Here is a 27,938-nt window from a genome sequence, read left to right on the forward strand (position 1 = left end):
CGAGCTTTCAAACCTGCCTCCAACTGCCAGCCAGAGCACACGGTCCCTCAAACAACCAAACAAACAAACAGACTGACAAACACAAGCTCAGCACACAGCAAGTAACCCCCAAACACAAACAAACACACACTACAGACAGTCACTTACCCCACAGATGCTGTATTAGCTCCTCCTTCACCTGGAGAACTCCCTTGCGAAACTCCCTGTTAGCAGCCCCTGTTCGCAAAGCTCCCTGGTCGCTTGTGCGCGGCTTTATAAAGAGACTGAAATCCAGGACCTCTATGGTGGCATTTTCAGAAATGCTCCCAGTTCCACGCGCAGGGCCAGGTAGGCAGGCAGAGCTTCAGAGTCTCAATGCGTGGATGAGACGATGGTGTAGAGAGGAGGGGTTCACGTTCATTAGGAACTGGGGAAACTTCTGGGATGGGAGGAGCCTATACAGGAGAGATGGGCTCCACCTAAACCAAAGTGGAACCAGACTGCTGGCACTAAACATTAAAAAGGTTGTAGAGCAGTTTTTAAACTAGGAGATGGGGGAAAGACGACTGATGCAGAGGAGCGTGTGGATCGGACACAGACTTCTCTTAGGGGAGAGTCTGATGATAGAGAATCTCCAGGTTATAGTCAGGAGCAGAGGAATGAGAAGTATAATGTAAGGGCTGGATCAGATGATAAACAGTCACATAAAAAAGAATCTGGCACATTAGAAAAAGGTAGGCTAATAAACAGGGACAAGTTTTTAAAGTGCTTGTACACAAATGCCAGAAGTCTAAATAATAAGATGGGTGAACTAGAGTGTCTTGTGATAAAGGAGGATATAGATATAATAGGCATCACAGAAACCTGGTGGACTGAGAGCAACCAATGGGACACAATCATTCCGGGGTACAAAATATATTGGAAGGACAGAACAGGCCGTGCAGGGGGAGGAGTGGCACTATATGTTAAAGAAAGTGTAGATTCAAATGAAGTAAAAATCTTAAGCGAATCCACAGGTTCCATAGAGTCTCTATGGATAGAAATTTCATGCTCTAGTAAAAATATAACAGTAGGGATCCATTATCGACCACCTGACCAGGACAGTAATAGTGATGATGAAATGCTAAGGGAAATTAGAGAGGCTATCAAAATTAAGAACCCAATAATAGTGGGGGATTTCAATTATCCCCATATTGACTGGGAACATTTCACTTCAGGACGAAATGCCGAGATAAAATTTCTCGATACTTTAAATGACTGCTTCATGGAGCAGCTGGTACGGGAACCCACACGGGGAGAGGCGACTCTAGATTTAATCTTGAGTGGAGCACAGGAGCTGGTCCAAGAGGTAACTATAGCAGGACCGCTTGGAAATAGTGACCATAATACAATAGCATTAAACATCCCTGTGAGGGGAAGAACATCTCAACTGCCCAACACTGTGGCCTTTAATTTCAAAAGGGGGAACTATACAAAAATGAGGGGGTTAGTTAGACAAAAGTTAAAAGGTACAGTGACTAAAGTGAAATCCCTGCAAGTTGCGTGGGCCCTTTTTAAAGACACCATAATAGAGGCCCAACTTCAATGTATACCCCAAATTAAGAAAAACAGTAAGAGAACTAAAAAAGAGCCACCGTGGCTTAACAACCATGTAAAAGAAGCAATGAGAGATAAAAAGACTTCCTTTAAAAAGTGGAAGTCAAATCCTAGTGAGGCAAATAGAAAGGAGCACAAACACTGCCAACTTAAGTGCAAGAGTGTAATAAGAAAAGCCAAAGAGGAGTTTGAAGAACGGCTAGCCAAAAACTCCAAAGGTAATAACAAAATGTTTTTAAGTACATCAGAAGCAGGAAGCCTGCTAAACAACCAGTGGGGCCCCTTGATGATCAAAATTCAAAAGGAGCGCTTAAAGATGATAAAGTCATTGCGGAGAAACTAAATGGATTCTTTGCTTCAGTCTTCACGGCTGAGGATGTTAGGGAGATTCCCAAACCTGAGCTGGCTTTTGTAGGTGACAAATCTGAGGAACTGTCACAGATTGAAGTGTCACTAGAGGAGGTTTTGGAATTAATTGATAAACTCAACATTAACAAGTCACCGGGACCAGATGGCATTCACCCAAGAGTTCTGAAAGAACTCAAATGTGAAGTTGCGGAACTATTAACTAAGGTTTGTAACCTGTCCTTTAAATCGGCTTCGGTACCCAATGACTGGAAGTTAGCTAATGTAATGCCAATATTTAAAAAGGGCTTTAGGGGTGATCCCGGCAATTACAGACCGGTAAGTCTAACGTCGGTACCGGGCAAATTAGTTGAAACAATAGTAAAGAATAAAATTGTCAGACACATAGAAAAACATAAACTCTTGAGCAATAGTCAACATGGTTTCTGTAAAGGGAAATCGTGTCTTACTAATTTATTAGAGTTCTTTGAAGGGGTCAACAAACATGTGGACAAGGGACAAGGGGGATCCGGTGGACATAGTGTACTTAGATTTCCAGAAAGCCTTTGACAAGGTCCCTCACCAAAGGCTCTTACGTAAATTAAGCTGTCATGGGATAAAAGGAAAGGTCCTTTCATGGATTGAGAACTGGTTAATGGACAGGGAACAAAGGGTAGGAATTAATGGTAAATTCTCAGAATGGAGAGGGGTAACTAGTGGTGTTCCCCAAGGGTCAGTCCTAGGACCAATCCTATTCAATTTATTCATAAATGATCTGGAGAAAGGGGTAAACAGTGAGGTGGCCAAGTTTGCAGATGATACTAAACTACTCAAGATAGTTAAGACCAAAGCAGATTGTGAAGAACTTCAAAAAGATCTCACAAAACTAAGTGATTGGGCAACAAAATGGCAAATGAAATTTAATGTGGATAAATGTAAAGTAATGCACATTGGAAAAAATAACCCCAACTATACATACAACATGATGGGGGCTAATTTAGCTACAACGAGTCAGGAAAAAGATCTTGGAGTTATCGTGGATAGTTCTCTGAAGATGTCCACGCAGTGTGCAGAGGCGGTCAAAAAAGCAAACAGGATGTTAGGAATCATTAAAAAGGGGATAGAGAATAAGACTGAGAATATATTATTGCCCTTATATAAATCCATGGTACGCCCACATCTCGAATACTGTGTACAGATGTGGTCTCCTCACCTCAAAAAAGATATTCTAGCACTAGAAAAGGTTCAGAAAAGAGCAACTAAAATGATTAGGGGTTTAGAGAGGGTCCCATATGAGGAAAGATTAAAGAGGCTAGGACTCTTCAGTTTGGAAAAGAGAAGACTAAGGGGGGACATGATAGAGGTATATAAAATCATGAGTGATGTTGAGAAAGTGGATAAGGAAAAGTTATTTACTTATTCCCATAATACAAGAAATAGGGGTCACCAAATGAAATTAATAGGCAGCAGGTTTAAAACAAATAAAAGGAAGTTCTTCTTCACGCAGCGCACAGTCAACTTGTGGAACTCCTTACCTGAGGAGGTTGTGAAGGCTAGGACTATAACAATGTTTAAAAGGGGACTGGATAAATTCATGGTGGCTAAGTCCATAAATGGTGTCCCTAGCCTCTGTTCGTCAGAGGATGGAGATGGATGGCAGGAGAGAGATCACTTGATCGTTGCCTTTTAGGTTCACTCCCTCAGGGGCACCTGGCATTGGCCACTGTCGGTAGACAGATACTGGGCTAGATGGACCTTTGGTCTGACCCGGTACGGCCTTTCTTATTTTCTTATGTTCTTAGCTTGTTAGAGGTTAGCAGTGTAACCAAATGATTCCTGTCTAGAGCTGTATTCAGTTAAATCAGAGATGAAAAGGAAATATTATTAGATGGATCTTGGGTGCAATAATTGATTTTCATTATGTCTCTTTAAAGTTTCTTGTGAACTCTCTATAAACTGCTTCATGGAAAATAACCTTATGTTAATCCAGGTAGTTAATAACCAGTGATGTTTAGGAAATAAAAGGTTACTTCAAAAGCCTATTGTTCAACCAAGGACTGTTGTGCTGCCACCAAACTGTATAAAGGGCTTTTGGAACCTGATCCTTTTGATCTCAGATCTGCTTAAGCATCATCAGGGGAAGCTTGAGTCACAAGACTCTGGTCTCCAGTTATATCCTGGATCGCCTTGATAATGAATATTTTAACATTGGACTATAATTTTTGACTAATTGGGAAAGAACTCTGTGGAACTCTGAAGCCAGCCATCTCCACTATGAAACTGACTTAAAAGCTCTAATCATGTCTCTGTGTCTAATTATCTTTTAACCAATACTCTCTCTTTTTTAATACATCTTAGTTTAATTAATAAGAATTGGCTGTAAGTGATTATTTGAGTAATATCTGAAATATTCATTCACCTGGGAGGTGATGTGTACAATACTTTGGGAATGGTAGAACTTTATTATATGATGAACCAGATTTTCAGTAATCATCTTCATACTTGACTTGGCTGTGTGGGTAGAAGCCCAAGGCTGGGTGGCTTTAAGGGACTGTGTTTTGGCTTCTGTGTAAGCAGTAAAGCATTGTGAGAGCTGTTTTGCTGCTGCCTTCGTAAATCCAAGTATTAGAATAACCACCCATTTGCGGGATTGTCTGCCCCGTTCTTTGTAGTTTGCCCTAATTGTGCAATCTCAGAATGGGGCCCCCTGGAACCCCATTCACAGGTTGCTAAAACAATTCCTCTACTTTAGACAGCAGAAGAGACACCCAGATTCAGGAAATCACAACACAACACAACATCTTCACACCATTTCCTTCTTCAGTGAACTTAAGAACGGTCATGTTGTGTTAGACCAAACGTCCATCTAGCCCAGTATCCCGTCTTCCAGCAGTGGCCAATGTCAGATGCTTCAGAGGGACTGAACAGAACAGATAATTATCAAGTGATCCATTCCACACCAACCTTTTCCATCTTCCAGCAAACAGAGGCTAGGGACATCATCCCTGCCCATCCTGGCTAATAGTCATTGATGGACCTATCCTACATGAATTCATCTACTTCTTTTTGAAAGCTGTAATAGTCTTGGCCTTCACACCGTCCTCTGACAAGGAGCTTCACAGGTTGAACGTGTGTTGTGTGAAGAAATTTATATATATATATAACAAGAATGTGTTTTATGGTATGTATGTCATGTAAAGTATCTCTGTAAAGGCCATGATCTACTGAATCTATTAATCCTATTTGTATGCATGTGTCATTTTTGTATTCATGGTTATGAATATTGGCTGCATACTTGTTTGATTCTAAGTAGGCTGTGGTGAAGCAGTTGGTCGGGTTCCTGAGAAAAGACTATTCTCGGTAAGTGCCCCATCAAGAAACACTGAAGCCAACAATGAACTGGGAGACACCAATCCACACCTGGGCTTTCCCAGGAATGTGGCTTGGCTGGTAAGGAACTCAGTCATGCATGGACATGTGATTCGCCCAGATGACTCCAATACTCCATCTTAGAGCTGGACTTTGCATAGGAGAGAGGAGGGAATCTACACCCACAAGAGAAAGTCTATTTAAGCCCAGGGGAGACCCCACCATTTTGTCTTCAGCTGGCTAAAGAGAGAGCCTGATAGAGGTACCTGAAAGAACCTGGAACAAAGGACAGCGACTGCAAGGAGTGGGAGTGATTGCTCGCCACAGACAAACAGGCGATTAGTCTGTAAAAGGGAGCATTCTGGAACTGGTGAGGAATTTATCTCTATTCAGCTGGATTAGACATAGACTGGCGTGTTTTATTTTATTTTACTTGGTAATTCACTTTGTTCTGTCTGTCACTACTTGGAAGCACTTAAATCCTACTTTCTGTATTTAATAAAATCATGTTTTACTTATTAATTAACCCAGAGTCTGTATACCTTGGGGGAGGAGGCAAACAGCTGTGCATTTCTCTCTATCAGTGTTATAAAGGGCGAACAATTTATTAGTTTACCATGTATAAGCTTTATACAGCTTAAAACGGATTTATTTGGGTTTAGACCCCATTGGGAGTTGGGCATCTGAGTGTTAAAGACAGGAATACTTCTGTGAGCTGCTTTCAGTTAAGTCTGAAGCTTTAGGGTGAGTAATTCAGACCCTGGGTCTGTGTTGGAGCAGGCGGGCGTGTCTGGCTCAGCAAGACAGGGTGCTGGAGTCCCGAGCTGGCAGGGAAGGCAGGGGCAGAAGTAGTCTTGGCACATCAGGTGGCAGCTCCCACGGAGGGTTCTGTGATCCAACCCGTCACACACCCCTGCAGTAAACTAAGGGGGGAGATGTGACATTCTGTGCCCCAAAGCAACACCCTGGCACCCCCATATTTTCCTTGGTGATATGCTTATGATGTGACGCTGGACTCCATCTTGCGGCTGTTCTTTTCCAGTAACTGTGCTGGGGGCTTTTGCTTGGGAAAATGAAGCTCCCTCTACATGGCAGAAGCTATAAAATGTGAAAGCGACATCATCACTTGGCCTCACTCTCCCCACACAACTCAACATCAAAGATAATAGAAATTGGATTGAACTGAGGACCTGGCCCCAGGCTGAAGGGATTTCTAGCCTGTGTATAGAAGATTGGTGGATTACTTGTACCATCAGGGTGACACACTGTTTGAATCAAAACCTGTCTAGTGTATAGAACTTAGATTGTGATGTTGTTTATTTCCCAGATTTCAACTTTGTTCATTACACTATTACTTATAATCACGTAAACAATCGATATTTCTGTAATTAATGAATCTGTTTTATATTGTTTTCCTTACTACAGGATGTTGTTTGAAACATAAAATAGAAATCTGCTTTGTCCTCTCCACATTGAGGGAGGGGCAGACTGGGAAATAAACGTACACCGCTCAGGTTTTGGCCAGGGCAAGATGGTACAGCTCTTCGGTTCTAGGCTGGGGAACTGAGGGGAACTGGCTGGAGCCTCTCTATTGTAGTTTCATGTAACTGCAGCTGGGTGTGTCCTTGTCTGTGTGTGGCTGTGTAAGTGCAAGACCTGCAGAGGTTTACAGCCACACAGTGTGAGAGCAGCAAAGAGTCCTGTGGCACCTTATAGACTAACAGATGTATTGGAGCATGAGCTTTTGTGGGTGAATACCCACTTCGTCAGATACACCCATGAAAGCTCATGTTCCAATATGTCTGTTAGTCTATAAGGTGCCACAGGACTCTCTGCTCCTTTACAGGTCCAGACTGGTTTGCCAGAGGGCTCGGTGGTCCCCATTTCCACGTTGCAACCCATGGAATTCCTTTCCCCCACTTCCCCAGTGAACAGGCCCTGCAAGACTGGGAGTCCATATCCCTGTTGTCATGCGGTCACTTACTGACAGAGAGACCGTGGGTATGGAAGGGAAGTCAGGACACTTGGGTTCTGTCAGCCCGTGTCTGTGTGACCTTGGACAAGTCATGTCTCTCCGTTTCTCAGTTTACAGATCAGTGAAATGGGGAATTTTCATAGTGACTTTTCTTTGCTAGGTGTTTTGAAGATACATCAATGAAAGCTGCTACACAGTATAATGATAGTTACTGATGAGAAGTACTGATCTCTGATCCCTTAGTGAAAGCCCCATCTGTTTGCTCTAAGTGCTTGTGTCTCCTCTTAGTCAACTTTCTCCAGAACTCTCTGTATACCATCTACCCATCTATCCTGAGAATTTACAGGACATCAGATCCTCTGGCGAGTTGGGCATTATCCCTAATTTTCTTTCTAACTATAATTTTTAAATATATGCACACAAACGTACAGAGCATCCAATTGCTCTCTGACTCAGCACAGAGCCCAAGAGTTCTCATCTCCCTTTGGGAAGGTTCCTTAATTACTGTTTACTTCTAAAGCTGGATAATTAGCACCAAAGTGGAGCCATGCTTGTCCACAGACTGTTTACATTCAGACGTTCCCTTGTCCTCTAGAGTCTGAGCAAACCCCCCTGGGACAGAGCTATATTATAAACTGTGCACACTCAGTGTTGGTTCTCGGTGTCGGAAATTGCTGATGATGCTGGATTCAGAGAGGTGTCGGTCACAGATACCTGAGGGGGATTCCTAGGGAGGACACTTCCGTCTCATAATTCACAGATACCCATCTCTTGCTGCGGAGCTCACCCGATCGACAATCCTTCTGCAACATGAGTGTGGTGGGATAGAGAGTAAGTCTGTGGTCCTTTCCATTCTGCACAACCATGACACATCCCAGGGCCTCACCATAAGTGATGAGTTTGCTAAAGAATCACTGTCCAAAATGTCACTCTTTTCTGTGCACCCCTGCTCATCCTGCCTGATGGACTATAGCCCCAAGGTGGTGCATTTCAGTGGCACAGTGAATCCTTCAGTATGAAAGATGTTAGTAGATGTGCAAAACAAGGCTAAATTCTGAGACCACGGCCCGTACTTTGCTCAGGCCCCAGTGAGGCAAAACTCCCCTTAGAGTAAGAACTGAGTACAGATGTCAGGAGCCAACTGTGTTTTAATGCACAGATACTGTCGATTGCTCCTCTTGCATTTCAGGTCTCTGTGTATTAATGTGGCAGAGGGACAGGGGCTGTTACCTGACTCTTATCTGCTGGAAAGCTTGGAGGTGCTAGGGCTCCTCCCTAGAAAAATAATTAAAATTTTTCAGCATGGATAACACATTTTTATCCCAGCTTCATTCGAGAAGTCGGCTGAACTGTTATGCCTGAAACTTCAAAAAAAGAATTTAAAAAAACCCATTTTTTTTCTAAAGGTGATAGCAGAAGGACCACCTACAATGGCCAATCCATTTGTGAATCCCATTTTTCTATGCTCTTCACTCCAATAATGTTGGTAGCAAGGAGTTCTACAGGCCAAATTGGAATTATGTTTGCAATTACCTTTTCTCAATGTTATATGTTCAGACTTTCAATGTAACTAAATATTCCCTTGTTCATTTATGAGACACATTAAATATACATGCCTGATCTACTTTCTTTATGAATAGATCCATAGGGTTTAAGGTCAGAAGGGACCATTTGATCATCAAGTCTGACCTCCTGTAAAGTACGGGCCCATTAAATTTCATTCAGTTACCTCCGTATTTAGCCGAAAGACGTGTGTGTGTGAGTAAGGCCTGGTCTATACTAGGATTTTACATGATAGAATGATAAAGCCACAGAGTTATAAGGAAACAGAAAGGGCAGCTAGTCTATCCTCCCAACAAGATGCAGGAATTGTTTTGTCCTAGTCATCTAAGACTGATGGCCATTCACACATCTTTGGAAAACCTCCACAGAGGGAGCTTCCATGACTTCCCTGGGAGTCTGTTCCATTGGCCTCCTGTAGTTAAATTTAGGAAGATTTTCCTGAAATTTAATTTAAAACTACTATGCTGGAATTTGAACCCATTGCCTCTTGTCCTGCCCCTCTGTGGTAAGACAGAATAACTTTCCTCCACCTTTTTATGGCAGCCTTTCAAGTATTTGAGACCACTATAATGTCCCCCAATAATCTCCTCTTTTCCGAGTAAAAATTTATTTGGTTTGGTTTGCTCATACAGCTTGCATTCCATCCTTTGCATAACATTTGTTATTTGCTATGGCTCCTTTCCAGGTTCTCTACATCCTTTCTGTTAATTGGTGTGCAATCTGGGCACATTACTCCAAATGAGACCTAGCCGACACCGAGTAGAGGAATACTATCTTGTACCATTCTGCTAATATAATTGAACATTGCATTTGCCTTTTTTGAAACATTTTTCCTAATGTGCAATCTAAACCTCCCTTGCATCTTGTCTTCTCTCAGAGGTTTTTTTCTCTTTTTGTACAAACTTTTTATCTATTTGAAAACTGTTATCGTTCCCCCCCCTCAGTCTTCTCCTTTTCAGACTAAACATTCTTCCTTCATAGGTCATGTTTTCAAGATCCCTAATCATCCTTTTCTCCAGTTTTTAAAGATCATTTTGAATGTTTATCTGATTCTCAAAGACTTCCAACCCTTCCCAAATTTTATTATCTGCAAACATAAGTGCACTCTCTATGCCATGATCTAAATTGTTGAGGAAGACATTGAAAAGAACCAGACCCAAAACTGATCCGTGCGGAACACCACTTGTTATGCCCTTCCAGCATCACTGTGAACCATTGATAACTACTCTCTGGGAGCGGTTAACCAGCTAGTTATGCACCCACCTTATAGTAGCTCAACCTAGGTTGTATTTCCCTAGTTTCCTAATGAGCAGTTTATGCGAGATTTTATCAAAAGCTGTACTAATGTCTAAATATACCTCATCTGCTGCTTCCATACATCCACAGGGCTTGTTACCCTGTCAAAGAAAGCTATAAGGTTGCTTTGACTTGTTTTCGTCTTGACGAATCCATGCTGACTGTCACTTATCACTTCATTATCTTCTAGATGTTTGCAAATTGATTCCTTAATAAATTGCTATATTGTCTTACCTGGTACAGAAGTGAAGCTTACTAGTCTGTAATTGCCTGGGTTTCCCTTGTTTCCCTCTTTACAGACAGGCACTATATGTGCTTTTTTCCGGTCTTCAGGAATCTCCCCTGTCTCCCATCACTTTTCAAATATAATCGCTAATGGCTCAGATCCCTTCTCAGTCAGCTCCATCAGAGTATTCTAGGATGAATGTCATTCTGCCCTCGTGACGTCAAGACTTCTATCTTGTCCAAGTAACTTTTAACTTGTTCGATCCCTATTTTAGCATCTGAACTTGCCCCATTTTCACTGGCATTCTCTATGTTGGGTGTCCAAACACCACTAACTGTCTTGGTGAAAAACTAAACAAGTAAGTCATTAGGCACCTCTGCCATTTCCACATTTCTTGTTATTGTTTTTCCCTCTTCATTTAGTAACGGACCTACCCTGTCCTTGGTCTTCCGCTTGCTCTTAAGGTATTTGTAGAATGTTTTCTTGTTACCCTTTTGTCTCTAGTTATTTTGATCTTTTGTGCTTTGGCTTTTCTAATTTTGCCCCTACATACATGTGTTATTTGCTAATATTTCTCCTTTATAATGTGACCTTGTTTCCACTTTTGTAGGATCCTTTTTTGATTTTTAGATCAGTCAAGATCTCCTTGTTAAGTCATTGTGGTCTCTTGCCATACATCCTATCTTTCCTATGCAGAGGGATAGTTTGCTCTTGTGCCCTTATCAATGTCTCTCTGAAAAAATACCTGTCTTCTATTGTTTTTCCCCCTTAGACTTGCTTCCAATGAGATCTTGCCTACTAACTCCCTGAGTTTGCTCAAGTCTGCCTTCCTGAAATCCATTGTCTTTATTTTGCTGTTCTCCCTCCTACCATTCCTTAGAATCATAAACTCTATCATTTCATGGTCACTTTCCCTCAAGTTGCCTTCCACTTTAAAATTCTCAACCAGTTCCTCCTTATTTGTCAAAGTCAAGTCTAGAACAGCCTCTCTCCAAGTAGGTTTCTCCAGCTTCTGGAACAAAAAATTCTCTCCAATACATTCCAAGAATGTGTTGGATAATCTGTGTCCTAGTGTAGACAGCATGAGATGAATTCTTCCATTGACATAGCTACCACCTCTCGGGGATTACCTGTGCTGAGGGGAGAACCCTTCCATCTGTGTAAGTAGTGTCTATATTGAAGCATTATGGCAGCATGGCTGTAGCATTTTAAGTGTAAACAACCCTTCAAGCAGATCTTCCAGAAAAAAAACATCCAGTCTGGATCTGTCAATATCTGCACCCTCTCCAAGTTTCCAACATCTTTTTTCAAATGTGGACCCCAGAACTGGATGCAGTTTATTTCACCAATCCCATGTTCAGAGGTAAAATCCTTTCCCTGCTCCAACTCACCAACTCAGTATTTACCACTATTAAATCAAATGCCTCTGAGAAATCAAGGTTTGTTGCACCAGCGTTGTTCTCTTGATCCACCAAATGTGTACTCTTGATCAACCAATGTGAACTCTGATAAAAGGATGAAATCCGGTTTATTTGACAAGACCTGTTTTGCATAAACCCTGTTGGTGACTGGCATTACTTACATTTCTAGACTTTTTAAACTAATCCCATACCCGCTTTTCCATTGTTTCTTAACCTTGTCATTTTGTTTATTAAAAAAACAATCATTTTATATTTTAATAATTTACATTTAACATGAATCTTTTCAAGGATTTCTCTTGTTCTCATTATATTTAACAAAGTCCTTTTTGTGATCCATAGGCCTGCAAACATGAAGTTTTCCCTGATGTCTTAATGTTCCTTATCAATTTTCTTAACTTCTGATTTCTATTGCTGGCCAGCTATTTTCCCTTTTTCCTCTTTTTTACATATTGCTTCCCTCTCTCTAATTGTTGCCTTCACTTTGCCACTAAACTGAGTTTTTACCCAAAGTTGTTCACTTTGTTGACTCTGGAATTATGAGTTTTCTGATATCTAATAAAATGTTATCAAAGAATTACCAATATTCATTCATATTTTTCTGTGTAAATTTTTCCTCCCAATCAGCTTTGCTAACAATTTTCCTCATCTTTACGGAATTAGTCCTCTTGGAGCACTGTGTCTATAGATAGTACTGGTTGGGAACTGTCCATTTGAATGTAAATCAGTTTCCTTTTTTATTTCCCTCTCCTATATCATATGCGCTAATCTTTGTCCCTTATATAAACTAAAGAGTCCCAAACTTTTCTATCTTTAATAGAGACTGGGTGACTAAAACTGAACACATTCCAAAGAAGTGGGTATTCACCCACGAAAGCTCATGCTGCAAAACGTCTGTTAGTCTATAAGGTGCCACAGGATTCTTTGCTGCTTCTACAGAACCAGACTAACACTGCTACCCCTCTGATACTTGATTCCTGAACATGTTATGCTCCATCCCATATCTTGGGGATCTGAACAGTCTTTTGTTTTGTCCACTACTGCGAATGAGCAGGTGTTTCTCTTGAGCTGCTGTCAGTGGCATCCAGGTCTTTCCCCTGAGGTATGTTCTAGTTGGGATGTTTCTCTCAGCACATATCTTTGCAAAATTTTCTGGGTTTTTTTTCCGTCTCTGACTTTGAGCAACTGGATAAATGGGGAACTCACTATCCTAGCTCTCATTGCATTAGATAACCAGTATCAACACTTGTGTTTTCTGCTGGTGCTTCTTAAGGTTCCCCCACCACAAAGTGTAGGAATTCTTAATGCAGGAAGCACAATACAAACATGGAATTGTATTTAGTAGGGTCATTGTTCATAGTTATTCTCTTTGAATAATGAAAATGTAATTTTTCAGTGTGTGAAGAGTGCTCAATCTGCTTCTCCCATGAGAACAGCCTCCACTACTGCATGCAGTGTCTCATATTAACATTGTCAAGTATCAGAGGGGTAGTCGTGTTAGTCTGGTTCTGTAGAAGCAGCAAAGAATCCTGTGGCACCTTATAGACTAACATCTTATTCACCCACGAAAGCTCATGCTGCAAAACGTCTGTTAGTCTATAAGGTACCACAGGATTCTTTGCTGCTTCACATTAACGTTGTCTCTCCATTCAGGCATTTCTAGAGTTACCAGCACCTGACATCCTGGGAACACGCAGAAAGTCAGGGGAGCATACACTAAATGCAGAAGACACCCTTATGCCTCAGAGTTGGACACTTTCTCCCCTACGCCATGTCAGATTCTAACAGAACCGACTTCACCAACCCTTCCACCTTCATCCTGCTGGGCATTCCTGGCCTAGAGGCGGCCCATATCTGGATCTCCATTCCCTTCTGTGCTATGTACGCCATAGCTGTGTTTGGAAACTTCACCATCTTGTTCATCGTGAAGAGGGAGCCGAGCCTCCATGGGCCCATGTTCTATTTCCTCTGCATGCTGGCTGTCAGCGACCTGGTCCTGTCCACATCCACCCTACCCAAACTGCTGAGCATCTTCTGGTTCAATTCCAGGGAGATAAGTTTCAGTGCCTGCCTCACCCAGATGTACTTTGTTCACTCCTTCTCAGGGATGGAGTCTGGAATCCTCGTGGCCATGGCTTTTGATCGCTACGTGGCCATCTGCCATCCCCTGAGACATTCCACCATCCTGACAAACTCTGTTGTGGCCAAGATAGGCCTGGCCGTGGTGCTGCGCAGTGGCATACTCGCGTTGCCCTATCCCTTATTGGTGAGGCGGTGGCCATATTGCAGAACCAACATCATCTCCCATTTCTATTGTGAGCACATCGCTGTGGTGAACCTGGCCTGCGCTGACATCAGCATCAATAATTACTATGGCCTGTTTGATCTTTTCTCTGTGATCGGAGTGGATGTGTTTTTTATCGCTATGTCCTATACTCAGATCCTCCGGGCCATCTTCTGCCTCCCCACAAAGGATGCCCGGCTCAAAACTTTTGGGACCTGCATCTCTCATCTTTGTGCCATCTCAGCTTTGTACATCCCAGATTTATTCTCCTCTCTCATGCTAAGATTTGGCCACAATGTGCCACTGCATGTCCTCATTCTCATTACCGGTGTGTACCACATGGTGCCACCTGTGCTGCACCCCATCATTTATGGGGTGAGGACCAAACAGATCCGGGGCAGACTGCTCCAGCTCTTTGCTTATAAAGAGATCTAAATGTTTTCTATATGGGATCTGGGTCTCAGACTGAGCTCCGTGCAGAGCTGTATGATGCTGGGGCCTCTTCCCTGAGTCACTTCCTAGACAGACACATTAAACCCTTCCCTGTCCTTACTGTGCACTGTCAATGTGATGAACTGGGGAATCAGTCTCTACGCAAAAGAATAAATGGACACAAATCTGACATCAGGAATCATAACATTCAAAAACCAGTGGGAGAACACTTCAACCTCTCTAACCACTCAGTGACAGACTTGAAGGTGGCAATTTTGCAACAAAAAAACTTCAAAAACAGACTCCAAAGAGAAACTGCTGAACTTGAATTAATATGCAAACTAGACACAATTAACTGTGGCCTAAATAGAGACTGGGAATGGTTGGGTCATTACACTAATTGAATCTATTTCCCTATGTTAAGTTCTCCTCACACCTTCTATGGGCCATCTTAATTATCACTTCAAAAAGTTTTTTTCCTCCTGCTGAGGATAGCTCATCTCAATTGATTAGACTCTTCCTGTTGGTATGCATACTTCCACCTTTTCATGTTCTCTGTATGTATAAATGTCTCCTGTCTGTGTGTTCCATTCTATGCATCCGAAGAAGTGAGCTGCAGCTCACGAAAGCTCATGCTAAAATAAATTTGTTAGTCTTTAAGGTGCCACAAATACTCCTGTTCTTTTTGCAGTCTATGGTAGCTACCTTTCTAATCCCTGGTAGATGGATCCCTGAAATTGCAATCTTACCCCATCTCTTCTGTCAAGTCTTGATCCTGCTGTGTGTCTTCTCCCCAATGCCCTGCCCCCGTCTCTTGTTCCTCTCTTCCCTTCCTGTTGTCAACTGCAACATAGTCAACTGTGTCTCAGTCATCTCTAAAACCAATATGTTCTCACCTCTTGTGGCAAGTCACTTAAGGGACACAGGTTAGTGTTAAAATTTTAATGTTTATTCTTAATTTGTAACTAACTCTGCGGAGAGAGAGACCCCATCAGGACTCCTGGCTGACAAAGCCCTGGCTGGGATGATTTAGTTGGGGATTGGTTCTGCTTTGAGCAGTGGGTTGGACTAGATGACCTCCTGAGGTCCCTTCCAGCCCTGATATTCTGTGATTCTATCATACCTGGGATCTATCTGAGTTCTGGGATGGGGGTGGGGTATAGTGGGTTGCAGCAGGAGGCAGATACATCTTGGGTCTAAATGAGATGACCAGAATGGCTGTTATTGAACAGAACATGACAATCTGGCTGTGATTTTCGTGGAGCAGCTCGGCAGAAGGGAGCAGAAGTCCTGAGTCTGGGCTGTCTCAGATTCATCTGGCAGGAGTTCAAGTCTCCAGCCCTGTAGCAGCTGCCGTAGGAGGCAAGAACTCAGGCTTCCCTCCTACGGCAGCTCCTACAGGGCTGGAGACTTGAACTGTAAAAGAAGAAACGGTAGAAGAATATGTCAGTTCTGGCTGCCCTGAGCCCTAGCCGCTGCCACAGAGTGGAGGGGGCAGGGGGGGAGAAGCCCTACTCATTTCTGTCCCCTCTATCTTCCATACTGCTGCCAACCAGGGGTTGTCTCATTTCCCCTGTCCTTAGATGAACCTCAGGGGGCAGGTTTTCTTGTCTCCCCTCCTGGACCCTTTAGGGGCTGCTCACTTCCCTCCTCTCCCTCACCCGTTCTGGAGATATAGGCAGGTTCGTGGCACCACTGGTATAGTCGCCGCAGTGGTGGTCTGCTCACTCTATGCTCATTTCTGTGGGCTACAGGATCATAACAGGGGCCCCACCAGACGGTCGTCATAGGTCCACGACATCGTCCCACGCTGTTCTGTGGGATGAGCTTCACCATTTTCTGGTGGACACTTGCGATTTCAAGGGTAAGGTGGGCTCCCTCTCAAGCACTGGGGAGACGTCCATCTCGTCTTCTGGGCCATGAGGGCAGTTTTGGAGGAGTGGCAGGGGATGGTGTAGACGATGCTGTAGAGACGAGGGGTTTAGATTTATTAGGATTTGGGTAAACTTTTGAGATGGGGGAGCCTGTACAGGAAGGATGGGCTCCACCTAAACTGAAGTGGATCCAGGCTGCTGGCACTTAACATTAAAAAGGTTGCAGAGCAGTTTTTAAACTAAGAGATGGGGGAAAGCCAACTGCTGCAGCGGAGGACGTGGATAGGACAGAGATTTCTCTTGGAGGAGAGTCTATTGATAGAGCTTGTGTAGGTTCTAATCAGGAGGAGAGGATGGAGGAGAATAAACTATGGGCCAGATCAGATGAGAAACATTCACATAAAAAAGAATCTGACACATCAGAAAAGTGCAGACAAATAAACAGTGACAGGTTTTTCAATTGCTTGTACACAAATGCTACAAGTCTAAATAATAAGATGGGTGAACTAGAGTGCCTTGTGATAAAGGAGGATATTGATATAATAGGCATCACAGAAACCTGATGGAGTGGGGACAATCAATGGGACACAATCATTCAGGGGTACAAAATATATCGGAAAGACAGAACAAGTCGTGCGGGGGGGGGGAGGAGAGAGGAGGAGGGTGACTGGGAGTGGCACTGTATGTGAAAGAAAACGTAGAATCAAATGAAATAAAAATCTTAAATGAATCCACAAGTTCCATAGACTCTCTATGGATTGTAATTCCATACGCTAATAAGAATATAAGACTAGGGATTTATTATCGACCACCTAACCAGGACAGTACTAGTGACGATGAAATGCTAAGGGAGATTATAGAGACTATCAAAATTAAAAACTCAATAATAAGGGGGATTACAATTATCCCCATATTGAGTGGGTACATGTCACCTCAAGGTGAAATGCAGAGACAAAATTTCTGGATACTTTAAATAACTGCTCAATGGAGTAGCTGGTATAGTTGAAACAATAATAAAGAATAAAATTGTCAAACACATAGTAAAACATAAACTGTTGAGCAATAGTCAACATAGTTTCTGTAAAGGGAAATCATGTTTTACTAATCTATTAGAGTTCTTTGAAAGGGTCAACAAACATGTGGACAAGGGTGATCTAGTGGACATAGTGTACTTAGATTTCCAGAAAGCCTTTGACAAGATCCCTCACCAAGGGCTCTTCTTTTAAATTATGTTGTCACGGGATAAGAGGGAAAATCCTTTCATGATTTGAGAACTGGATAAAGACAGGGAACAAAGGGTAGGAATAAATGGTAAATTTTCAGATTATACTAAACTCCTCAAGATAGTGGAGACCAAAGCAGACTGCGAAGAACTTCAAAAGCATCTCATAAAATTAAGTGATTGGACAACAAACTGGCAAATGAAATTTAATGTGGATAAATGTAAAGTAATGCACATTGTAAAAAAATAACCCCAACTATACATACAATATAATGGGGCCTACTTTAGTTATTACTAATCAGGAGAGAGATCTTGAAATCATCATGGATAGTTCTCTGAAGACGCCCACATAGTGTGCAGCGTCAGTCAAAAAAGCAAACAGGTATATTTTAGACACCTCGGCACTCATTCTGCTTGGTTGACCCCTCTATTATCCCCCAACCTACAGCTTGAGATGCTGGGAGTTGCTGAGGTCATGCCAGGTCATCTGTCTATCTACAATGTGCAAGGTTGCAGCCCCTATTCCAATTCTTCCACACCTTCAGCAGGAGGTTCTGGCTGCACTTTTCCCAAAACCTTTTCATATCTGCTACCTGCTTTAGCTCAACTTACAGGATGTGGCCTGCAGGTCCCTTGTGTTACAGATGAAATATACTCTAATATAAATCTGTAAATGTATTAATAAAACAAATAATCCAACCCTAAGAAAATAAGAAATGTATAAGAAAGGATATATACGGAAGCAAGTAGGCTAGACTATTGGTTACCACAGCTGCAGGCTGCTAGTTTGTAAAGGCCAGGGACTTAGAAGTGACAGAGAGGGAGAGACACATGTCTCCTTTTTGGGACACATGATCGCTAAACCAAACAGCCCCAGACCTTGCAAAAGGGGTTGTGTGCACATAGCCAGAAAGAGTTAAGCAACTTGTAGGCTATTGACCCAGATTCACCCTTTAGAGACAGGCTAGAAAAGTATGTAAATGGTAATTAGGGCCATTCCACCTTAAGTAGGCCAGAGCTTTGATATGTAGACTTGTATTATTAAAGAACTGGAAGAAGTTAGTGACTCTAGTAGTCGACATTTACAGACAGCTTCTTAGAGATTAACAGTGCAATCAAATTATTCGTGTCTAGAGCTGTATTCGATTAATTCAGAGATGAAAAGGAAATATTATTAGATGGATCTTGGGTGCAATAATCTCATTTTCATTATGTCTCTTTAAAGTTTCTTGTGAACACTCTATAAACTGCTTAATGGATAATAACGTTATGTTAATCCAGGTAGTTAATTACCAGTGATGTTTAGGAAATAGAAGGTTACTTCAAAAGCCTGTTGTTCAACAAAGGACTGTTGTGCTGGCACCAAACTATATAAAGGGTTCTTGGAATCTGATCCTTTTGATCTCAGACCTGCTTAAACATCATCAGGGGAAGCTTCAATCACAAGACTCTGGTCTCCAGTTATATCCTGAATCGCCCTGATAATGAATATTTTAACATTGGACTATAATCTCTTGACTAATTGGGAAAGAACTCTGTGGAACTCTGAGGCCAGCCATCGCTACTATGAAATTGATTTAGAAACTCTAATCATGTCTCTGTGTCTAATTATCTTTTCATAAATAGTGGGTGGGGCATTCACCCAGGCCAGGGCTTTATAAAGCCAGGCACAAGCAACCAGGGAGCTTTGCAAACAAGGGCTGCTAACAGGGAGTTTCGCAAGCACCCTGTCTTGCTGAGCCAGACACGCCCGCCTGCTCCAACACAGACCCAGGGTCTGAATTACTCACCCTAAAGCTTCAGACTTAACTGAAAGCAGCTCACAGAAGTATTCCTGTCTTTAACACTCAGATGCCCAACTCCCAATGGGGTCTAAACCCAAATAAATCCGTTTTAAGCTGTATAAAGCTTATACATGGTAAACTAATACATTGTTCGCCCTTTATAACACTGATAGAGAGAAATGCACAGCTGTTTGCCTCCTCCCCCAAGGTATACAGACTCTGGGTTAATTAATAAGTAAAACATGATTTTATTAAATACAGAAAGTAGGATTTAAGTGCTTCCAAGTAGTGACAGACAGAACAAAGTGAATTACCAAGTAAAATAAAATAAAACACGCCAGTCTATGTCTAATCCAGCTGAATAGAGATAAATTCCTCACCAGTTCCAGAATGCTCCCTTTTACAGACTAATCGCCTGTTTGTCTGTGGCGAGCAATCACTCCCACTCCTTGCAGTCGCTGTCCTTTGTTCCAGGTTCTTTCAGGTACCTCTATCAGGCTCTCTCTTTAGCCAGCTGAAGACAAAATGGTGGGGTCTCCCCTGGGCTTAAATAGACTTTCTCTTGTGGGTGTAGATTCCCTCCTCTCTCCTATGCAAAGTCCAGCTCTAAGATGGAGTATTGGAGTCATCTGGGCGAATCACATGTCCATGCATGACTGAGTTCCTTACCAGCCAAGCCACATTCCTGGGAAAGCCCAGGTGTGGATTGGTGTCTCCCAGTTCATTGTTGGCTTCAGTGTTTCTTGATGGGGCACTTACCGAGAATAGTCTTTTCTCAGGAACCCGACCAACTGCTTCACCACAGCCTACTTAGAATCAAACAAGTATGCAGCCAATATTCATAACCATGAATACAAAAATGACACATGCATACAAATAGGATTAATAGATTCAGCAGATCATGACCTTTACAGAGATACAATACATGGAATATGTAGTATAAACCCCATTCTAGTTATGTTATATATATATTTCTACAAACAACACACAGTCAACCTGTGAAGCTCTTTGACAGATCATGATGTGAAGGCCAAGACTATTACAGCTTTCAAAAAGAACTAGATGAATTCATGGATGATAGGTCCAGCAATGACTATTAGCCAAGATTGGCAGGCATGATGTTCCTAGCCTCTGTTTGCTGCAAGCTGGGAAAGGCTAATGGGGAATGGATCATTTGAGAATTATCTGTTCTGTTCATTCCCTCTGAAGCATCTGATCTTGGGCACTCCTAGAAGACAGGATACTGGGCTAGATGGACCTTTGGTCTAACACAACACGACTGTTCTTAAGTTCACTGAAGAAGGAAATGGTGTGCAGATATAGTGCTGTGTTGTGTTTTCCTGAATCTGGGTATCTCTTCTGCTGTCTAAAGTAGAGAAATTGTTTTAGCAACTTGTGAATGGGGTTTCAGGGGCCCCCACTCTGAGATTGCTCAATTAGGGCAAACTGCAAAGAACATGAAGACAATCCTCCAAACGGGGGCTTTTTCTAATTCTTGGATTGACCAAATCAGAAGCACAACAGCTCTCACAATGCTTTACTGCTTACTGAAATCAAAATAGAGGTCCCATAAAGACACCCAGCCTTGGACTGCCACCCACACAGCCAATTCAAGTATGATGATGATTATTGAAAATCTTGTTCATTATATAATGAAGTCCTACCAATCCCAAAGGATTATACACAGCACCTCCCAGGAGAATGAATATTTCATATCTTACTCAAATAATCACTTACAGCCAATTCTTATTAACTAAACTAAGATTTATTTAAAAAGAGACAGTATTTAATAAGAAGATAAGAATGACCGTACCGGGTCAGACAAAAGGTCCATCTAGTCCAGTATCTGTCTACCGACAGTGGCCAATGCCAGGTGCCCCAGAGGGAGTGAACCTAACAGGCAATGATCAAGTGATCTCTCTCCTGCCATCCATCTCCATCCTCTGACGAACAGAGGCTAGGGACACCATTCTTACCCATCCCGGCTAATAGCCATTTATGGATTTAGCCACCATGAATTTATCCAGTTCCCTTTTACACATTGTTATAGTCCTAGCCTTCACAACATCCTCAGGTAAGGAGTTCCACAAGTTGACTGTGCACTGTGTGAAGAACTTCCTTTTATTTGTTTTAAACCTGCTGCCTATTAATTTCATTTGGTGACCCCTAGTTCTTGTATTATGGGAATAAGTAAATAACTTTTCCTTATCCACTTTCTCAACATCACTCATGATTTTATATCCCTCTATCATATCCCCCCTTAGTCTCCTCTTTTCCAAGCTGAAGACTCCTAGCCTCTTTAATCTTTCATCGTATGGGACCCTCTCCAAATCCCTAATCATTTTAGTTGCCCTTTTCTGATACTCTTCTAGTGCTAGAATATCTTTTTTGAGGTGAGGAGACCACATCTGTACACAGTATTTGAGATGTGGGCGTACCATGGATTTATATAAGGGCAATAATATATTCTCAGTCTTATTCACTATCTCCTTTTTAACGATTCCAAACATCCTGTTTGCTTTTTTGACCGCCTCTGGACACTGTATGGACGTCTTCAGAGAACTATCCACGATGACTCCAACATCTTTTTCCTGACTCGTTGTAGCTAAATTAGCCCCCATCATATTGTATGTATACTTGGGGTTATTTTTTCCAATGTGCATTACTTTACATTTATCCACATTAAATTTCATTTGCCATTTTGTTGCCCAGTCACTTAGTTTTGTGAGATCTTTTTGAAGTTCTTCACAATCTGCTTTGGTCTTAACAATCTTTAGTAGTTTAGTACCATCTGCAAACTTTGCAACCTCATTGTTTACCCCTTTCTCCAGATCATTTATGAATAAATTGAATAGGATTGGTCCTAGGACTGACCCTTGGGGAACACCACTAGTTACCCCTCTCCATTCTGCGAATTTACCATTAATTCCTACCCTTTGTTTCCTGTCTTTTAACCAGCTCTGAATTCATGAAAGGACCTTCCCTTTTATCCCATGACAGCTTAATTTATTTACGTAAGAGCCTTTGGTGAGGGACCTTGTCAAAGGCTTTCTGGAAATCTAAGTATACTATGTCCACTGGATCCCCCTTGTCCACATGTTTGTTGACCCCTTCCAAGAACTCTAATAGATTAGTAAGACATGATTTCCCTTTACAGAAACCATGTTGACTATTGCTGAACAGTTTATGTTTTTCTATGTGTCTGACAATTTTATTTTTAACTATTGTTTCGACTAATTTGCCCGGTACCGACGTTAGACTTACCAGTCTGTAATTGCTGGGATCACCTCTAGAGCCCTTTTTAAATATTGGCGTTACATTAGCTATCTTCCAGTCATTGGGTACCGAAGCTGATTTAAAGGACAGGTTACAAATCATAGTTAATAGTTCCGCAACTTCATATTTGAGTTCTTTCAGAACTCTTGGGTGAATGCCATCTGGTCCCGGTGACTTGTTAATGTTGAGTTTATCAATTAATTCCAAAACCTCCTCTCGTGACACTTCAATCTGTGACCGTTCCTCAGATTTGTCACCTACAAAAGCCGGCTCAGGTTTGGGAATCTCCCTAATATCCTCAGCCGTGAAGACTGAAGGAAAGAATCCATTTAGTTTCTCCGCAATGACTTTATCGTCTTTAAGCGCTCCTTTTGCATTTCGATCGTCAAGGGGCCCCACTGGTTGTTTAGCTGGCTTCCTGCTTCTGATGTACTTAAAAAACATTTTGTTATTACCTTTGGAGTTTTTGGCTAGCCGTTCCTCAAACTCCTCTTTGGCTTTTCTTATTACACTCTTGCACTTAAGTTGGCAGTGTTTGTGCTCCGTTCTATTTGCCTCACTAGGATTTGACTTCCACTTTTTAAAGGAAGTCTTTTTATCTCTCACTGCTTCTTTTACATGGTTGTTAAGCCACGTGGCTCTTTTTTAGTTCTTTTACTGTTTTTCTTAATTTGGGGTATACATTGGAGTTGGGCCTCTATTATGGTGTCTTTAAAAAGGGCCCATGCAACTTGCAGGGATTTCACTTTAGTCACTGTACCTTTTAACTTTTGTTTAACTAACCCCCTCATTTTTGTATAGTTCCCCCTTTGGAAATTAAATGCCACAGTGTTGGGCTGTTGAGATGTTCTTCCCACCACAGGGATGTTGAATGCTATTGTATTATGGTCACTATTTCCAAGCGGTCCTGCTATAGTTACCTCTTGGACCAGCTCCTGCACACCACTCAGGATTAAATCTACAATTGCCTCTCCCCTTCTGGGTTCCCGTACCAGCTGCTCCATGAAGAAGTCATTTAAAGTATCAAGAAATTTTATCTCTGCATTTCATCCTGAAGTGAAATGTTCCCAGTCAATATGGGGATAATTGAAATCCCCCACTATTACTGGGTTCTTAATTTTGATGGCCTCTCTAATTTCCCCTAGCATTTCATCATCACTATTACTGTCCTGGTCAGGTGGTCGATAATAGATCCCTACTGTTATATTTTTACTAGAGCATGAAATTTCTATCCATAGAGACTCTATGGAACCTGTGGATTCGCTTAAGATTTTTACTTCATTTGAATCTACACTTTCTTTAACATATAGTGCCACTCCTCCCCCTGCACGGCCTGTTCTGTCCTTCCGATATATTTTGTACCCCGGAATCATTGTGTCCCATTGATTGCTCTCAGTCCACCAGGTTTCTGTGATGCCTATTATATCTATATCCTCCTTTATCACAAGGCACTCTAGTTCACCCATCTTATTATTTAGACTACTGGCATTTGTGTACAAGCACTTTAAAAACTTGTCCCTGTTTATTAGCCTGCCTTTTTCTGATGTGCCAGATTCTTTTTTATGTGACTGTTTACCATCTGATCCGGCCCTTACATTATACTTCTCATTCCTCCGCTCCTGACTATAACCTGGAGATTCTCTATCGTCAGACTCTCCCGTAAGAGAAGTCTGTGTCTGATCCACACGCTCCTCTGCAGCAGTCGGCTTTCCCCCATCTCCTAGTTTAAAAACTGCTCTACAACCTTTTTAATGTTTAGTGCCAGCAGTCTGGTTCCACTTTGGTTTAGGTGGAGCCCATCTCTCCTGTATAGACTCCTCCCATCCCAGAAGTTTCCCCAGTTCCTAATGAACGCGGACCCCTCCTCTCTACACCATCGTCTCATCCACGCATTGAGACTCTGAAGCTCTGCCTGCCTACCTGGCCCTGCGCGTGGAACTGGGAGCATTTCTGAAAATGCCACCATAGAGGTCCTGAATTTCAGTCTCTTCCCTAGCAGCCTAAATTTGGCTTCCAGGACATCTCTCCTACCCTTCCCTATGTCATTGGTACCTACATGTACCACGACCACGGGCTCCTCCCCAGCACTACACATAAGTCTATCTAGATGCCTCGAGAGATCTGCAACCTTCGCACCAGGCAGGCAAGTCACCATACGGCAAGTCCCTGTTAGCAGCCCCTGTTCCCAAAGCTCCCTGGTCGCTTGTGCGCGGCTTTATAATGCCCTGGCCTGAGTGAATGCCCCACCCCCTGATTAAGGCCAGCCAATTACCAGAGGCTTCAAGCTTTCAAACCTTCCTTTGAAGCTCATGGCCTACAACTGCCAGCCAGAGCACACGGTCCTTCAAACAACCAAACAACGAAACAGACTGACAAACACAAGCTCAGCACACAGCAAGTAACCCCCAAACACAAACAAACACACACTACAGACAGTCACTTACCCCACAGATGCTGTATTTGCTCCTCCTTCACCTGGAGAACTTGGTGATATGATTACAATATCTTGCTGGACTCCATCTTGCGGCTGTTCTTTTCCAGTGTGCTGGAGGCTTTTGCTTCGAATAATGAAGCTCCCTCTACATGGCAGAAGCTATAAAATGTGGAAGCGACATCATCACTTGGCCTCACTCCCCACACAACTCAACACGAAAGACATTAGAACCTGGGATTGAACTGGGGCTGTGGTCCCAGGCTGAAGGGATTTCTAGCCTGTGCATGGAAGATTGGTGGATTGTTTGTACCATCAGGGTGACACACTGTTTGATTCAAAGCCTGTCTAGTGTATAGAACTTAGATTGTGATGTTGTTTATTTCCCAGATCTCAGCTTTGTTCTTTACACTATTACTTATAGTCACTTAAACAATCATCTTTCTGTAATTAATAAATCTGGTTTATATTGTTTTCCTTAATACAGCATGCTGTTTGAAACGTAAAAGGGAATCTCCTCAGGCTGATGTATTGTCCTCTCCACATTGAGGGAGGGACAGACTGGGAAATAAACTGATACTGGTCAGGCCATTGGCCAGGGCAAGACGGTACAGCTCTTGGGTCCTAGGCTGGGGAGATGGGGCGAGCTGGCTGGAGCCTCTGTATTGTAGTTTCATGGCTGGCTAGTGAAATCATTCATGTACCTGTAGCTGGGTGTGTCCCTGTCTGTGTATATCTGTGTAAGTGCAAGACCTGCAGATGTTTACAGCTTGTAACAGCCTCACAGTGTGAGAGCATCAAAGAGTCCTGTGGCACCTTATAGACTCACAGACGTATGGAAGAATGAGCTTTCGTGGGTGAATACCCACTTCGTCAGATACAACCATGAAAGCTTATGCTCCAATATGTCTGTTAGTCTATAAGGTGCCACAGGACTCTTTGCTGCTTTTACAGATGCAAACTAACTCGGCTACTCCTCTGATACTTGACAGTGTGAGAGGGGGCCCAGATTGGTTTGCCATGGGGTTCGGCGGTCCCCAGCTCCATGTTGCGACCCATGGAATTCCTCTCCACCCCGTCCCAGTGAACAGGCCCTGCAAGACCGTAAGGCCCTTTCCCTGTTGTCATGTGGTCACTGACTGACAGAGAGACCGTGGGTATGGAAGGGAAGTCAGGACACTTGGATTCTGTCAGCCCGTGTCTGTGTGACCTTGGACAAGTCATGTCTCCCTGTGCCTCAGTTTACTGCTCAATGAAATGGGGATGGTTCACAGTGACATTCCTTTGCTAGGTTTTGAAGATCCATCAATGAAAGGTGATCAACGGTATAGTGATAGTTACTAATGAGAAGTACTGATCTCTGATCCCTTAGTGAAAGCCTCATGTATTTGCTGTAAGTGATTGTGTCTCTTCTTAGTCAACTTTTTCCAGGTCTCTCTGTCTACTATCTACCCATCTATCCTGAGAATTTACAGGACATCAGATCCTCTGGAGAGTTGGGCATTATCCCTAATTTTCTTCCTCATCAGCTATAATTTTTAAATACATACACACAAATGTACAGAGCAGCCAATTCCTCTCTGACTGAGCACAGAGCCCAGGAGTTCTCATCTCCCTTTGGGAAGGTTCCTTAATTACTGTTTACTTCTAAAGCTGGATAATTAGCACCGAAGTGGAGACATTTTTGTCCACAGTCTGTTTACATTCAGATACCCCTTGTCCTCTAGAGTCTGAGCGATCCCCCCTGGGATTACACAGAGCTATATTATAAACTGTGCACACAGTGTGTTGGCTCTCGGCGTCGGATGTTGCTGCACATGCTGGATTCAGAGAGGTGTCGGTCACAGATACCTGAGGGGGATTCCCAGGGAGGACACTTCCATCTCGTAATTCACAGGTACCCATCTCTTGCTGAGGCGCTCACCCAATCGACAATCCTTCTGCAAAGTGGGTGTGGTGGGAGAGTAAAGTCTGTGGTTCTTTCCACTCTGCACAACCATGAAACATCCCAGGGCCCTTCCATAAATGATGAATTTGCTAAGGAATCACTGGCCAAAATCTCATTCTTTTCTGTGCCACTCTCTTTATCCCGCCTGATGTACTCCAGCCCCTAGGTGGTGCATTTATAGTGGCACAGTGAATCCTTTAGGATGAAAGATGTTAGTAGATGTGCAATACAAGGCCAAATTCTGAGACTACGGCCCGTGCTTTCCTCAGGCCCCAGTGAGGCAAAATTCCCATTGGAATCATAGAATCATAGAATCTCAGGGTTGGAAGGGACCTCAGGAGGTCATCTAGTCCAACCCCCTGCTCAAAGCAGGACCAAACCCAACTAAATCATCCCAGCCAGGGCTTTGTCAAGCCTGACCTTAAAAACCTCTAAAGAAGGAGATTCCACCACCTCCCTAGGTAACCCATTCCAGGTCTTCACCACCCTACTAGTGAAAATGTTTTTCATAATGTCCAACCTAAACCTCCCCCTCTGCAACTTGAGACCATTACTCCTTGTTCTGTCATCTTCTGCCACTGAGAACAGTCTAGATCCATCCTCTTTGGAACCCCCTTTCAGGTAGTTGAAAGCAGCTATCGAATACCCCCTCATTCTTCTCTTCTGCAGGCTAAACAATCTCAGTTCCCTCAGCCTCTCCTCATAAGTCATGTGCTCCAGCCCCCTAATCATTTTTGTTGCCCTCCGCTGGACTCTCTCCAATTTATCCACATCCTTCTTGTAGTGTGGGGCCCAAAACTGGACACAGTACTCCAAATGAGGCCTCACCAGTGCTGAATAGAGTTGAATGATCACGTCCCTCGATCTGCTGGAAATGCCCCTACTTATACAACCCAAAATGCCATTAGCCTTCTTGGCAA

The 27,938-nt window shown here is 42.7% G+C and overlaps 1 protein-coding gene across 1 annotated transcript; it reads left to right on the plus strand.

Moving 5' to 3' along the window:
* Positions 1-13,538: 13,538 nt before the first annotated feature.
* LOC123363263 (olfactory receptor 52E4-like) lies at positions 13,539-14,486 on the plus strand. The gene has a single exon (XM_045004133.1). The coding sequence runs from the start codon at positions 13,539-13,541 to the stop codon at positions 14,484-14,486; it is 948 nt and encodes a 315-aa protein (XP_044860068.1).
* The last annotated feature ends 13,452 nt before the right edge of the window (positions 14,487-27,938 follow it).

The sequence above is a fragment of the Mauremys mutica genome, chromosome 1, assembly GCF_020497125.1.
Source record: "Mauremys mutica isolate MM-2020 ecotype Southern chromosome 1, ASM2049712v1, whole genome shotgun sequence".
In the NCBI taxonomy this organism is placed as follows: domain Eukaryota; kingdom Metazoa; phylum Chordata; order Testudines; family Geoemydidae; genus Mauremys; species Mauremys mutica.